This window comes from Gallus gallus, chromosome 19 (genome assembly GCF_016699485.2).
Source record: "Gallus gallus isolate bGalGal1 chromosome 19, bGalGal1.mat.broiler.GRCg7b, whole genome shotgun sequence".
NCBI lineage: Eukaryota > Metazoa > Chordata > Aves > Galliformes > Phasianidae > Gallus > Gallus gallus.
In genome coordinates, this window is record NC_052550.1 from 6081144 (window position 1) to 6097681 (window position 16538).

General features: G+C 49.3%; 1 protein-coding gene and 1 non-coding gene across 6 annotated transcripts in view; both read right to left on the reverse strand.

Annotated features, from left to right (window-relative positions):
* SMG6 (SMG6 nonsense mediated mRNA decay factor) overlaps positions 1 to 16538 on the reverse strand; it is a 90964-nt gene that overhangs the window by 69738 nt on the left and 4688 nt on the right. For all 5 annotated transcript variants that reach the window (XM_004946548.5, XM_004946547.5, XM_040650407.2 and 2 more), the window contains exons 4-8: positions 15871 to 15981; positions 15016 to 15122; positions 13824 to 13902; positions 12473 to 12583; positions 11618 to 11830 (exon numbers count right to left, since the gene is read on the reverse strand). In XM_004946548.5, coding sequence (XP_004946605.3) covers positions 11618 to 11830; positions 12473 to 12583; positions 13824 to 13902; positions 15016 to 15122; positions 15871 to 15981 — 621 coding nt within the window. The remainder of the gene's footprint in view (positions 1 to 11617; positions 11831 to 12472; positions 12584 to 13823; positions 13903 to 15015; positions 15123 to 15870; positions 15982 to 16538) is intronic.
* Positions 6993 to 7062, reverse strand: MIR1696 (microRNA 1696). Its single transcript, NR_035190.1, has one exon. It is a non-coding gene; the product is annotated as a microRNA 1696 (primary transcript).

Here is a 16538-nt window from a genome sequence, read left to right on the forward strand (position 1 = left end):
CTGCAGGAGCCCTCTCTGCTCCTCCTGTCAAATGCTGCTTCTCACGGCTGGAGGGAAACAGAGACTTCCACCCAGCAGCCCGCAGCAGGGAGGAGGAGGAGGAAGTCCCATCACCCGCTCTTCTGCATTTGCACAGCGGAGAGGAACACTTCCCCAAAGCCCCACTCGCTGCCCTGAAGCTGTAAGCAGGAGACCTGCAACAATCCCATTGGTTTCACCTGACTCACTGCACTATTCAAGAGTGGGTCCCCTCCAAGGGACCCTCAAAACGGTCCTTGTGCCCATGCTGGGATGTAGGGCTCCCTACACACACCACTGCTCTGCTCCTTGGGGAGGTCCCGGTCGGTTGCACGGGAAGAGCCCGCCAAGGAATGTTGATGCATCAATGAGATTACGTCAAAAAAAGACTTTGTCCCTCCCAGCTGAACAGCGGGCATCACTGATATGGAAGTTATGAGCATATAGTGAAGGCATTAGTTATAAAAACAAACCAGCTGTCAAGGAGAAGAAGGGGTCCCTGCACACAGTAGTGCCTGAAGCTGAAAACAGCTGTTTCGGCTGTCATGAGTCAGCACGTGCAGACAGACTAAATCCACCTGGGAAGAAGCAACCTCACCAGAGGAAGCAACCCGCTGCTGCTCGGGGAGCATCCACACACCGCACCTCCAACCAAAGCGGATTTGTTGCCATGGAAGAAATCAACAGTGACTAACAACTCCGCTCCGAGCACCTCAGTGCAGGGATAGCAACGGCCCCGGAACAGCCAGCTCAGATCACAGCAGCCACCACGAGGACGTCCTGATGGCACACAGAACAGAGGCGGTCAGGCAGCTGAAAGGGAGGTGTGGGCATGGCTCGAGCCAGAAACGAAGAAAGCAAGACCCAACCTCAGGAGACTGCTCCATGATTATAAAGGGTTGAAAATGCTTCCCACCCTCGTGCAGAAACACAGGAAATGCCACCAGGGTGCACAGGAAAAGGAGTGCCACGAGGCGGGCCGAGAAGCAGAGCCACGGACCCATTTGGCTCGCTGCAGGGAGTACACAGAGTTTGGCACCTGAGCATCAGCCCCAGCTGTGAAGGAGGCACCAAATAAGGGAAGGATTCTGGAGCAGCGACTCCTGGGGAAAAAAAGCGTTTCAAGTTAAAAATTGTTACTTCAGGTTTGGAAGTAAATTTCAGGATCTGGTCTTTATCAAGCGAGGCAAACTTTCTTCAACATCAGCAAAGCATCTGTGGAGCAGAAAGCAGTGTCAGAGTCAAAATAGGCTGCAAAAGACAAGTCCATTAATCAAGAGACCAGATGCAAAACTGCCTGCAACGAACACGCTGCCTCCACCGGAGTGGAAGGGGCTGGAGCACTGCGGGATGCTTCCCTGAAGTCTGGGGGTATCCTCAGTGATGAGGGGTTGGGACACAGACCACAGAGCCACGCAGTTCAGCTCCAAAACACGTACCACGCTCATCCCAAATATTTGCAGGGTTTCTTGGGCAGCCAGGCTTTTCCAGGCACAGCTTCTTTGCTGGGAATCCAGGCACCTCAGGCATGCAGTACCTCCCTCCCAGCTCCAGGGCTGCATATCCCACACCGACTATTACTGCTCCCTTATGTATCCTTCAGCTAAATGCCAACCCAGCTCTTAGCCCATGCTGTCCTCACCCCACAAGGCCCAGCTCTGGCTGCTGCTCCCCATGGCAGTATCTCAGTGCAGCAGCACCGAGCACAGATTGCTTCCCAAAACTCAGGATGCTGCAGAATACCTCTTCATACACCACCTGCAAGTGTACATGGATACAGAGCTTCACTTTGCTTCTCCCGGCCACGTGTTCTAGTGCAGCTATCTGTTTAGCCGTGCAATGTCCTGCCCTGAATTGGATTCATTTTGTAGCAACAGAAGCAACTCCAGTGAGAGTCCCAGTACTTAAACATGAGAGACCACATGAATGAAAATCCAATTTACTATGACGTGGAAAAAAAGAGGGAACCCTGACGTATCGTGGCCTTGAGGCACAGAAAACTCATCTACAGGTTAAGAAAATTTGATACACTCCTGCAGCTTCCTGATCCTTTGGGCTGCAGCAGCTGTGGCTCCCAGACACATCTCGTGGCTTTACGAGTTACAAGGCAGCATCCCAGCAAGAGAAAAAAGAGGCAGCAAGGAAGCCCTTCAGCACAGCCGATGAGCTTTTGATTTATTCCTCTTCATCACTGCAGGAAGCAGGTGAGATGAGAAACATAAGCAAGAAAATGGTGCATGTGAGTAATGCAAAATCGAGCAGCAGTGACTTCACTGTCTCTGAAACAAATACCTGGCCTATAAGGACGTTTGATATGATTTAATCATGAAGCTATTAGTAGCACATTCAATTTACAGAAAACAGGTCAGCTAGAGTGTTTATGTGCATGTGATTTTGTTTTCAACCAGACCTCTACCTAAGCTGCTTGTAGAGCATTGAAATCAGCAACGTGCACCATTCTCCAATAAAAAAAATAGGCTAAACACAGTACATGGTGATTAAATAACTTAAACCTGATTGAATTAACATCTTCAAAAGCAGCAGCCTTCAGGGAACCCTCACTAAACTGGATGGGAAGAGGTCAGCAGAGGCTTTCTACCAGCATTGCTATCAATGAACTGAAAGCAAATCCAGTCGCCAACTGCCTGTGGTACAAAGGGAACAACAAGCACTGATGGTTACAGTGCATTCACATGAGGTTATTATAATTGTTTCATAATCCGGGTTTTTCCAACGCTAAGTGCCACATCATACATCTCAGATGGTGGAAAATCAGCCTCCTGGAGGCTGCAGCTGGGGCAGCTCCTGCAGAAAGGCCTCAGGGATTCCCAGAGCAACGTCCAGCAGAAGGGTTAATGCATCCCTAGCACAGAGCAGGCACTGGACAGCACGTTTACATCTATATACGGCACTGGTGAGACTGACACTGAAATACCACATCCAGTTCTGGTGCCCTTGTTTTTAAAAAGAGATGCTGAAAAAACTGGAGAAGGTCCAACAAACAGCCATAAAAGCAATTCAAACGCTAGAAATAATGTCTTGCAGCGAAAAAAAAAAAAACTTAAACAGCTCAATCTGTTAAGTGTATCGGGAAAGGCTGGGAGGTGGTTTGATTGCAGTGTGCAAAGTACCTCCGTGGCATTTAAGGGCCCTTTACACCAGCAGAACTGCAAAGCACAAGAACAAACGAGAAACATTCACTCTGGAAATAAGGCACAAATGTTTCAGAACCAGTGCAGTTATCACTGGAACGAACTCCCCAGGAAGAGGGTGGACTCTCAAGGCTGGATGTCTTTCTGGAAGTTTTGCTTTAGCCAAACACGAGTTATTTGGCTTCATGCAGGAGTAGCCGGGTGAAATTTAAGGACCCGTGATATACAGGAGATCACACCAGATGATCTAATGGTCCCTGCTGGCCAGAAACTCTATGAATCTATGCAAACATGCCAGAGAGGGTCCTCAGCTGAGATATCAAGTTAACTTTCAGCACAGAACTTTTCACGAATTGGCTCTGGTGCTGCAGGTCATTTAGGATACATGCTCAGCTCTTCCAGACTGCATCTGGTTAAGCACTGAGAGATGACCCAGGCAGCGTTGCTCTCTGTCCAGCAGGTAAGGCAGGCTGCATGCTGTGCGCTGAAGCGGCTCCAAGCAGCAAAAGCAGCTCATACTCAAATACATACTGTTTGCCAGGAGTGAACAGCATCCTCTTCCTGCGATAGAAAACTGACACTGAGAAACGTGCGATGAGTTCAGGCCATAAGAAATCTCCTGTTCACGTAGCTCAGGGTGTTGTCAGCCTTCTTCGCTACTCCAGAGCACATTATTTGTGGGGTCAAGCAAAAAGTGGGGAGATAATGGGAGAGATTAAGAATGGTGAGGACAGAAAAGACATAACTCTGACAGGAGTTAGGCCAACAGAGAAGACGTTCGGACAATGGGCTGAGCAGAGGCAGAGCCTTCCAGAAGGATGACAGCGTTATCGTCAGCAGCTCGCCACACTCCTGCTCTCCCAGCTGTGCTCAGCAATGAGGGGCAGGGCGGTGGCAGCCAGGCTGAGCTCAGCACAGCTCCCACAGGACGGAGCTGGGTCCATATGTGAGCATCACACAGCTGTCCTGCTGCACTCGGACACATCCGGAGCCTTTGCTCCTACCTGGACAGTATAACGCAGGGCACTCAAGCATCTCGCTCTGCACTCTGAATCACACAGCAATGAAATGTGCTGGGTAGGAAGAGTAGAGCCAAGGACAGAGGAAATGACACGGATTCCAGCAGGTTCCACTCCCTGATCCTCCGGAAGGAAGTTTCTTTCCGAATATCCACCTCCACAGTGGATACGGAATCTGGCTGGAAGTGCCTCATTCGACGCTGGAAAGAAATAAATATTCCCCGTGGCAGAAATAAGGGTTTGGCTGTGGAATATGAGATGCCAACCCAGCCAGTGTACAGCAGAAAAAAGTCGAACTGGGCCAACATCAGACAGAGATCAAGGTTAGACTAACAAGAAAGGCTCAAGAGCAATCACTGCCTAACAGCCCTCACCCTGCTCTGGGAAATTTCCCAGTCCTGCTATTAGACATTTTACTTCCTTTACCGGTGCTGCCAATTCCTGCAGCATTCTTGTCTGAAGTGCAAACCCTCCCTTCCCAACACCGCTCTGCTGTGCCTGGATCATCCAACCCGCTGCTACAAGAAAGGGCTCATGTGCAGCAGCAGGAGGGGGTTTGGTTACACACAAATCCCTGGCTGATCAGCACCAGCAGGAGAGGAAATGAGGAAAGAGTGACTGACAGGGAACGGTGGTTTCTGGCTGACTGTGCTTGGTTTTAGGGTATGAGAAGCCTGTTGGAACTCGAAGCTTTGCCCCCCTACTCCGCACAGCCTCTCTGAGCACTGGGATACAGCAGAGCCCCTCACACAGGCGTAAGTCATTGATGTCTTTGTAGGGCTCCCACCTCTGATCCACCACCCTCCTTCCACACACATTAGCACCAGATGCTTGTTAGGGGAAGGAGAACACATCGGCGTTTCTCTCCTTCAAGTAACGTCAGACCCTGCCTTGTTCTTCGCAGTCAGATAAATACCACCAGCATGGTCTAGAAATAAATTAAAAAACAATAAAAAATCAACAGCAACTTCTGGAAACTCTTACCCATAGGCTTAGCCCTCACTATCTGGGTAGTGGCAAAAGGTCAGGTTGTGCTGGAAAAGCAACACGTGGGTTCTACATGACATGCACGCACACGCTCTACGGGTAACCAGGCTCTATGAGCAGCCCTGAGCTCTGGGAGCTCTAGCAGAGCGGTGCCGAGCATCAATGGGAGATCTGTAGGGTCTTGTTCTGCCTCGTGCTTTTTTGGTTGGATTGCTAACGCATAAACCACAGCTGAGGAGGTTTTAGAAGTTAAAAAAGATCAGAGTTTTAAAGAAGTTAAGTGCAAGCAGAGAGGGTGCACGACTGGTCGGCAAAAATGTCAGTGCTAGCTGCATGGCTGAATGTCACGTCTCAAGCCCAGAGAGGCTACGAGTGTGGTTTTAGTGTTTAACCAGCTTCAACTGCAGCCTGGCACTCTTTTACTTCCTCTGCACCGAAGGCTCCTCACTGCTGGGGGAAGAAACCAATCTCACCGCGTGAAACCAAACGGCTAGAGTAAAAATAAAGCCCCGAGGTGGCTTGGTGACCCGAGGTCGTATTGGGAGGTGGAGGGGTTGCAGGCTGGGGAAAGCACTCAGAAATACTCACGCTGCCAACCAAGAAAGAGATTGCAGGAAAGGAGGCAGGGCAGAGAATTAACACGAGTCCAGCAGTAAAGAGGCTGAGAAGCCTCTTTCGCACGCTACCAGCTCCCCCGTGCTCAAAACAGTTTGTAAACCGTTTCCTAAACACAAAGGGGAAAAAAAAAAAACCCAGACCTAGTCCTGACCTCCACGAATGAGTAACCAAACCCAACTGCTTCCTGCCAGCTTGTGGGGGTGAGAGAAGGAGGCTGCCGGGCAGGGCAGATGGAACTCCAGGTTTCTCCCTCTCAAGTACTGCTTTGGGCATAAAAATTAGGGATTCGACATCTCCCGCTGCCTTTTCACGTGGGTGGTGGGTAAAGGAGAGGAATAAGGAGGGGCAGCCCTCTGCTGACTGCTAGTGCTCAACGTTCCCACCCCGCAGTCTCTCCGTGCCATAGGGGAGGCTCAGAAGAGGACTACAGCACAGCCAAGCTTCGAGTCAAATACAAGGCAACAAAGCAGCAAGCAGCAGGCTGGAGGGGAAGCACTGCCCTCCCCTGACAGCAAGGGCAGACCATTCTGCACCAGACCACAGACAGCATCACTGTGTCGCATACTAGAGAGCACCTAAGCGTAGACAAACTTCCTGACCTAAGTGCAGCCGCCTTCCTGCAATAAGGTGCTGATGGCAGCCTGACCCACCGCCCCGCTGTGAGACCTCGGGTATACCCTGCAGTGAGAGAAACCCACCTCCTGTGTCGCCTCCCTTTGGGGACACACCTATGTCACCGCTCTGGTGCGGCTCGAACATATAACAGATGTGAGAAAAGGCTTCAGCAGAGAGCACTGCTGGTCCCGTGGTTTCTATTCCCTCCACTCTCCGCACATGTGTGCAATGCTGGGTGTAAATAACACATACAAAAGTTAGCCTGTGAGCTTTCAGAGCACTGTGCAAGCTTGCAGGGTTACCCTTTGCATCCCAGCAGTGAATTCAGAGCCTGCTGTATTGCATGCCCATGTTTTCATGCTGCCTGAAGTGCCACCCAGCCACGCCGGACCCATCAGCCAGGCAGCAGAATGGGGGGCAGATGCCTCAGATTAATGAGTCTCCCAAGTGGCTTCTCGTCCACCTGTATGGAAGAGCAGCCATCATTACAGCAATACATCATTTCCACTTCAGCCTGTCATTAATTTCTAGTTGTGTATAATGAAAAAGCCGAGAGCAAAAGGAGCTGCTCTCAAACAGGGATGCTTCTGTGGGGTATCCGCACAAGGCAAGCTGGGCCATGCTTGCAGATGCTCAGCTCACATCACAGCAGCTTCTTAACAAACCAGACACTCCTCGGGACTGCAGGCAGTGACAGTAGGGCCACCCCAACACTGAGCACAGGTCACTGCTGCTACTCAGTGTGATTGGTGCCAGCAGAGGACAGCCTGATGGAGCACAATGGCCAGAATCCCCCACCAAAACCTCTAACGGATAAACAGGAGGTCTGATCCCACTGCTGCCCTAGCAGCACTCCTCTCCAGATGTAGAATCCCAGAGGAAAAGCTGCACTGCCTGAAACCAGCCGGGAGAAGGAGCCAGCCCAGAGCAGCTGCTGCCCAAGAGGAACAAGGACACAGAGGAGAAACAACAAACACGGCCACGGAAAAACGGATGTGAAAAGTGCAAGAGCCAACTGGGACAGTGACCCCTTTCCCAGCTAATGACACGTGCCCTCCATCAAGGCTGTGCCTTAGGCAGCCCCCAAGAGCACAGTTGTTCCCTAACTGCCTTTCTCCTGCCTTGGATCATGAATAGGCTGCAGAGGTGTAAGTGAACATAGCATTCATGGTGTACAGACAAACGGTGTCACATAAAGCTGTTCTCCTAAGCAAGGGAGAACAGCTAAGAAAGAAAGTGAGAATCCTTGCAAGTGTCTTATCTCAGAAAGGAAGAAAAGAATCACAGCCAAAGCTATCATAACGATAACTCCAAGCAGGCACTGCCATACAGTTCTCACCTGTCTAAACACAGACCTAGAGGAAAAAAAGGACAAGTCTCACAATCTCCCCTGCTTTAAGAAGACAGTGGCCTCAACCTTCTCCCAAAAGGTTTCAGGTTGTGGACCATCTTCCCTGCATGCCTAACACTCATCTCACATTCTAGGACTTGGTAGATGGAAGCAGCTGATGGGCTCCAGAGAGAAACAGCACCATTCACCTGATACAAAATACAAACAACTCAAAGATAGGTGCTGCTTACAGCTCCTACACAGTTTTGGGTGGTCTTCTGTGGATCCAGGACTTGGACTTGATGATTGCTATGGGCCCCTTGCAACTTGGGATATTCTATGATCCTGTGAAATTCTATTACTGCAAAAGGGTTGTTGCTCTGAGAGCACCCAGCACCAGGCAAAAGCAACACCTCTCTTCCTAACCAGCAGGCTGAGCAGAAACAGTTCCTGCACCGATGCACGGAGATGGGAGAGCAGATCTGGTCTTAGCTTTCCTAGGAGCTTTTTGGGTGGCTCTACCAACTTTCTGATGCTCTGCAAGATCGACCTCTCACACAGAGCCCAGAAGGCTTAATTCTTTAATGATTCCAAAGCATTCAGACATCTGGAGAGAAGTACTATTCAATTACTGTTGTGCCAAGGGAAAACCTCTCCTCCATAATCCCAGCTGCAACGATGCAGTAATCTTTATTAGTGCACTCATGCTACATGATAACATTAGGAAGTATCTACTGCAGAGCACGGGCAGCAGGCAACTGCAACTGTGGGAACCGTAACTCAGCGTTTCCTGACAGGGGTGATTAAAATCTCAAACTTAGTGTAATATTAACACTTTCTCAAGAGACTGACAGCACATTTGCCCTGTTTACTTTACCAACTCACAGCCTGCGCAGTAAGCTGCAGACAGTACTATCGTGTTTAAGATCAACATAGACCCAAGGCAAACAAAACTAGTGGCACAGAACAAGTAGGACTCAGCTCCCCAGTTCACTTTGCCCTATCCAGCAGTCCATTAAAAAAAAAAAAGGAATATGGCTGCCCAATATAGCTGCACAATACAGTTGCCCACTGATTCAGTCTCCTTTTTTGCTTTTCAGAGTGGATTCCTACATAAAGTCAGGTAAGCAGAGCACTGGGTCACCCTGAACTCTCAAGTCACTGCACACCTAGAAGCACACAACGTATGAGAGACCACAGAAAACAGCCAAAAGAAAAACAGAATGAAACTCCAAAAGCCTGCAGACCTAACGGACAAACCCTAACCACAAAAAGGGAGGCTGTGACCCAAACACTTCTCCTGCTCTCTTTGTCTCATGCCCTCCGTGCCAGCACTGCCAAATGGTTAGTGGGAAGATGCACGTCCCTTGGCGTAGACAGGTGGCACGTGCTGTCAGTTCTCCATCTTCCTACAATACCACGACACAGCAAACTGTGGAAGAAGCAGCTATGCCAAACCTCTGCCTAAACAGAGAGTGCCAAGGCAAATGCCAGCCCTGCACACCGTCTGTCTTGGTCACAGTGATGGCTGCAGCACGAACTGCCCTTCTGCAGCCTTGCAGTCATGCTCGATTTACTCCTTTCAGCCAACTTCTAACCCTGAAATAAAGTTGTGATGTTTCTGTGTTTATATAGGGCTATAGAGGGAGGGGAAAAAAAAAAGCACCACGGCACCATACAGGTATGCACGGAGCAGACTCTGATAGGCACAGTGTGCAGATCTGCAGGTCCTAGGAGGGATGCATTCAGCATCTCCCTGCCCAGCCTCTTCCCACACCTCTGCCTGTATGCAGTCAGAGCTGTTGGGTTCTATGATTACGTTGCACCTGCTTCTGAAAGCTGAACACTTTCCCATTTTGTCCTATACAATTCCCTTCTTCGGCTCAGCAACAGCTGCCATAAGCACTGATGCCCAAGGAGCTACCTGCAGGTCCCAGCTGTCAGAATAGATGAAAGAACACAGCTCAGCCTTTTCAAGGGCTAAAATCACCAAGGAAGGTACCAGAAGGCAAGGACACAGTTTAGACTCATTTCCCTATGATGACACACAAGCACTGGCACACTTCCCCTGGGAGAAGAGCAGTTCCCTTCTGTCCCTGCCCGCATGGGGAACGCATCTGCTGGGGATGTGAGGGCAGAGGCACTGCCAGGACCAGGGCTGCTGCCTCCTCTGGCCCACGAAGGGCCTTCCGAGGCCAAACAGTGCCACACAGTGGCAACATGCAGGTTCCTCAGCTTCTCTCCAGCCCCCTGAAAGCACAGAAAAGCCTCCTAAATTGCTGCAGCTTTTTATCTGGCCCCCAGCTTCAGCGCACAGGAACTTTGGGAGTGATGCAGATGTAAGATTTCTTCCTCACCTGGTTATTTTTAATCCAGGTCAGTTTGGTGACACAGTCACAGTTCAGCTCCACAAACAGTCGTACCAACAACACGAGTGGAGTGGTACACCGCAGCCCGAGTAGAAAAGTCATGGCTGCAAAGAACACAGCGCCCAAACCTGCACCCTCCACTCCCCCTGCCCTTTTGCCCTTTGTGTTTCTGGTTTGCAGCCCCTCAGCACCAGTGAGAGAACCTTTCCATGAGCCAATATTTCAAACTGATGAAGAGATGAAGAGTAAGGGTAGTAATCAGCTGTGTAATCTGAACATGCATTGCCACTGGCCTATACTTCAGAGAGCACAGCCCTCACAGAACAGGCCAAGGGCAAGCTCTAGCAAACAGCATCGCACTATAAATGATCGAACATCACTGCCCCCCGCTTTGCTAGTGGCTACAATACCTCACATGGCCGTACCGCAGAAGAGAAACTCCCAGTGCCTCAAAAACACTCACAGCGTTTTATATAAAAGCCTCTGCCTCGATGATTTATGGAAACCCTAAAGCTTGGCACATTCCTTTCAATGATGCTGAGGCAGCAAAGGTCTCCAGAAGAGAAGCTGAGGAGAGGGAAAACAACTGAGGGCAGTAACATCCAAAAAATGCCGCAGCAGTGTGCCAGAGCTTATCTTCAAAGCCCCAAGACTTCACCCCGGTTCCACCCAGCTGAAGTCACAAACTAGTTATAAAAGTGCAATCATATTTGAGAAGCTCTGGGCCCCGCAGTATGCAGAGAAGGCCTTCCCAGCTCTGCTAAACTCACATCCTTAACAGCCATTTTAGGACAGGCAGCCCAGAGCTCCCTGGCAAGTCCTCTTGCAGGCCGCATGTGCCAAAGCAATGTGAGGATTCCTAGAGGATGAGCTTCCAACCATCATTGTCTTTGCCTACATTCCAGTGCCTGAAAAACAGAGTTCACTCGGGCTCCTTTTACAAGGTACACAGCTCAAACAGACCGATGAGAGATGCTGCCAGTCACATTTTTAATCCTTACAGAAGAAACGGAGGAGTCTGGCCTCTCAGCAGAACGAGTAATGCAAATACAACACTTACCCTGGAAATTAAAACCACAGTTTTCACACTCCCAATGCAAACTTCCAACCACCTGGCAATGGGACAACTGACCCGCTTCCATAACATGCAGTAGAGCTACTTGGTCACCATTAACCCTGGTCTCCAGCATCTGACCTCATTTCCCACCGGCAACCTCACCCAAGTTAGAGCCTCCAGAAGAGGCATTTTCTGCTTCTTCTGTTTGTGCCTCTCCTATTCCATATCAGCCACACCAGCACACGCTGCCAAGAAATGGATGGTAACAACATGCTTTAAACATGAGAGGCACGAGGTCACCAACTCCTCAGCCTGACCCAGGCACAGCTCCCATAGGGGAAGCCAAAACACTGGAAAATTTAGCAACAGGAAAGCAAAACAGATCCAGTGTCATTCCACTACATTCCAAACACATGACACCAAAGCCAGCAGCAGCCTCCTGCAGTACTCACATCGCTGGGGCTGAGGTTCCCAAGACCATTGTCCTGCTCAGAATCTCTGCCGGACTCGTGGCCCTGAGAGGAGCGGGGGTGGGAAGGATGAATCCAGATCTCCAGCCGTGTGGCATCATCTCCAACTTGTCGCAACGTGGACTTCTTGCCCTTCCCTCGATGGCTGGGGCTCAGCTCCAGCACCTGGTGCTTCTTCTGCTCCATTTGCTCTGCCTGTGCAGACAGGACACGGTTAGATCATCCAGGGATCAAAGTTCAAGAAAAATATATCATTTTATTTACATGGAGAAACTGGCACTTGTCCCAGCTTAAAAACCACAGTAACTCACTGACAGGTCCACAATTTGGTTTCTGACACTACAGGAGAGTGCAGATGAGAGATTTTTTTATTTATCATTTATTTTTAAACTCTGCCTGCACTATGGGAGAGGGAAAGCTGTATCCAGTTCCTAGCAGTGTTTAACTGCCAACATGCTGCATCTTTCATTTGAGGCACCTACCTCTGTGGGACACCTATGGGATAAGGCAACAATCAAACCGCATGCTGAGGCCACGCTGCAAATCACAGCAACTTCCAGCCCTTACTGAGTTCGGCTGTTTTACAGTCTGTGATGTAGAATTAAGAGATTCTGCCTAAACAACCCCAAAAGCAGACTGTGGAGAGGCAGAAAGATACCATCATTTGGAAGGCTTTCTTTTTCTTTCAACTACCAACACGGAATTTATTACAAGTATGCAAGTGCTGACTCCAAGACCAAAAGCCACCTCCATCAGCCTCCTCCATAGGTTGCAGGTCTCCAGCTGCAGGTCAGCTCAGGCAGCTGCAGCATCCCACAGCCCAGCTCCAAGACTCACCTTGCGTTTTGTCTCTTCAAACAGGCTCATGAGGCTCTCCTTGGCTGTGAGGATGGGGTTACTAGCTGCCAGACTGCGCATGTAGTAGTAGACAGCATCCAGCTTTCTCCTCTGCAAAAACACAACCAAACTCAGAGCTGGCACTCATTCTGGGGAACTCAGGGCAAAGCCCCCACGCTATTCACCTTCCATGTTCCTCAATACACTTTCCTTCTTCCTCAACAGTGCCTGAGATACACACAGAGTAAGAGCAGCCCTACAGACAAGCTGGACTTTGACTTCTCCATCCTCATTCACGACTATATACAACATTCAGCAAAAGCATTTTACCAGGGTCAGGGAGGGCAGCTGACACAACAGCTTGCAGACCTGCTTGCTCTAGCCCTGAGGTTGCCACAGAAGCCACCAACCCAGAAGCTCACACAAAAATCTCTCAGCAAACACAGCAATAAAGGGCATCAGCATAAATACCAAATTCCTGACAGTTCAGAAAAAAAACCTCCTTTCAACATTGTCATGAATATGGAAATTACTCCACAGAGGTCCAGGAATATGGGAAGTTTTGCCAGACTCCCGCCTGCGGTGAAGGATGCCCTGCTTATCTCAGCCTCCCACTTGAGCTACCTCTCAGCATCTGCTCTCCCACAGCCCTGCCACAGGGAACACAGTGAGACATCACTCCTTGAGTCTTTACACCACCGAGACCCACAGCCATTCAGGGCCGTACAGAACACCACAGCAGGGCAGGACACGTGGCTGCTTTAAGTCCCACTTGGGGAGTCAGAAAAGTCATTCCCAGCCACTAGGAAACTGCATTTCTAAACCCTGCAGTTCTGAACTGCTATTCCAAAAAAAAAAAAAAACCAATGTCTTTTCAGCACTGCAAATGAGCAGATCCTTACCAGCCCCCATGCCCCAGGCTGATGCCCCCACTATCTGCTGCAAATCTTCCTTGAAACAAGCTTTCCTGCGTGGCTGGAGGAGCCAGCAAAACTAAAACCTAAGAAAGCTGCGTGTTGATGTCACTTAGACTAGTCAAGTACAAAAATCTCATGCAAAACCTTAAATGCAGCCCGCTTCTAATGCAAGTGCACTCTCAACAGCCCACAGCGCAGTCCCCAAAACGTAGATAGCCTGGGGCAGTAATGTGTATCTAACAAAGCAGTCTGAAGCCAACAGCTGGAATCCACTGAGCACACCCTGCCATCAACTTTTTTTTTAAAAAAAAAAAAAACAAAAAACATCTGGAAGTGCTGCCTTAAACAATGTCTTTCTCCACCAGATGGAATCCCACAGCCTTCCCAGAGGCTCCTCCTGTGCTTGCTACATCCTTGCATGATGGACATCTTACCGTGTAGATGGCCAGGAGTGCCAGCTGGTTGTACGGGCGGCCGTTTTTGGGAGCAATTTGTTGAGCCTTCAGGTACCAGCTGAGGAATGGAAGAACCAGGGAAAAAGTTATTCAGAGGACATCAGGTTGCCCTTCCTTGCTGTGGAGGACACAAAGTTGCCTCTGCAGCACTGGCAGCCCAGCAGGGAACAGGCCCTTTGCACAAGTGCCCTCTGCCTGCATGAGTGTGCACAGCTAGTAAGTCTGTACCCAGCGCAGAGAGGCAGAGCCAGGGCACAGGACAAGAGGGAGAGGCAGACACAGCTGGAGAAAGAAATGTTCTTGGCTCAGCCTGAAGATGAGCACTTAGCCAGCTCCACTAAGTGTTGTCTCCAGCGCAGCCTCAGGCAGAAAACAGGCTATTTGCAGAATACTTTTTTCTCCTCCCCCTTTTTAGCCTTTTTGGCAGCTGGGACCAAATCTTCCCAGCTGCTTAGCTCATTATTTAATTATCCCAGAAGAAGGGGCATCCGTTAAGAAGCAGCCCATTCCTCCCTCCTATTTCCCCTCAGTTGTATTATCCAGCTTATTTCATGCCACACAAATCTGTCAACACTGTTCAGATGCATAATGAACACGCTGTGCTCCTTCCAGCCCTGTGAGATATCAGTGTACTCTATGGTGTTCACGTCACAACCAGGCAGCTTTCCCCACCCTGTTTCAACCTTCCATGGGTTTTAGGGCCCCATGTTGGGCTCAATTGCTCACTGCCACTCTTTGCTCCAGGAAAAAAAAAAAGATCAGAAAAAGGACTGTATGCCAGGCAAAACAAGAGTGATAGGAAGCAACAGGTGCCAATAACTTCTGATGCAGTCGGAGCATATGGGCACATATGGGAATCTCTCCTAGCTGGAAAGCTAGCAGAAAATATATCGGTTTGCCAGCTTCGGAAGCACAAACACTCCCTGCTGCAGGATCAGCACAGGACAATTTCCACCACACACAGCTGGAGGAAGATGGATCTGCTGGGCTGTTTTTTGGATAGAAAAACCATTCACACTTATACCTTTAAGTTACACAGGACTGCAATACAATAAGGAGGCGTGAAAAGACCCCTTTGGCCAGAGGCAAGCTTAAGCATGAAATGAGATGCATCCCTTGTAACTAGATAGATGAAGAGCTTTGCTCAGCCCTGGGGTGAAGAACACAATACCTGCGTGCCTTTCCATAGTTTGCAGTGTCATTTGCTTGTTCTCTGTATCGGCAAATGTCCCCTTGACAAATCATACACCTCTGGGCACTGATCAGTGCGTACTTCACCTGGAAGAAAGCATTCAGTACGTCACGTGGGAGCTGCACATCCCAACTCACCTTAACTCCCTGTGAGCTCATGGCGACTGTGAAGAGCTAAGAGGAGGTCACTGACAAACTGAAGGTTACAGAATTAAATGACAAGGCTCAGTGACACTGGTTCAGCATTAGTAAGGGCAACCCAACTCCCCAAATACCTACTGCCTTACAGCAACGTTCTAGCTCTCACTCAGAGGAAGTAGGCTTCAGAATCTGTGGTTCATTCAGTCCATGAGAAATGTGAGGAAGACAAATTGGTTAAAACAAACACATCTCTCTGGGAATGGAGCTTGACTAAAATATCCTCCTTCCAGCTGTCCTCACACCTGCACTCACAGCTCAGGGCAATCACTGTCATGCCTCAGAGGGAGCCCAACTGTTAGCCTTCCTCATTCATTTTTCTGAATTCCACATAGAGAAGTAAGAGTTGTTCAGTATCTAAGGCCAAGCCAGGGTACCTCTGACACTTCCTTCTCCTTATTAGCCCTAGTCAAAGAGACAATACAAAAAGAAAAGTTCTTTCTTTGCAAAGGGAGCTGAGAAATGTTAATACACTGGAGTTAGTTCAACATGTTCTCCAACAGCTGAGATTCCCTGCAAACACACTGCTGTCTATTCAGAGTTCAGCTGCCCACCTCTTGGCAAGGGCAGCACGCTGAGTCCAGCACGTTGCATGCCATTAACTGGAGGAGAAGACTCCAGGAGAAAGCCAACCTACCATTTTCCGCAGAGGCTTACAGCGGATGGCCATCCCATCCATATAGTCCTCCACCTTGAACTGGTACGACACCTGCAGCTTCTGGAGTAAGCCATCAAAAAAGGAAGTGCCCTGCAGAACACATGTATTTGGTTGACACAATTTTTCCAAAGACAAGCAGAAAATCTTAACACTGTCCTTTAGTTACTGCAGGAAAGGTCCCTCTCCCACTGGTTTGGGCTGTTCTCTTCAGAAAGCAACGATAAGGCCAGAGGATCTCCAGCTTCAGTTTTTTAGGGCTGAGCTAGACAAAGTCAAGGCTGACCTGATTTGGTGTTAGCCACAGTCCTGCTCCAAGCAGGAGGTTGGACTGACGCCTTCCAGCAGTCCCTTCCTGCCAACATAATTCTATAAAACACATCCTCTTGGATCTGTCAGCCTACCTTCTACAACGAGTAAACCGAGCTGAGTGTCTAACAGAATGACTTTTCAGCAAATTGATAAAGATAGCACAAACACCTCTGTGAATGCCCTTGTTTCTTTCCACTTAAAGATGTTTAGCTCATTTTAGCTTAAATCAGTTTCTCATCAAAACAGAACACACCAAAGCAAGCCTGATCTAAATTATAACAAATATGCACCTGGACCAACACCCACTGCACTAAATTGTAATCTGTCTGTGCATTCTT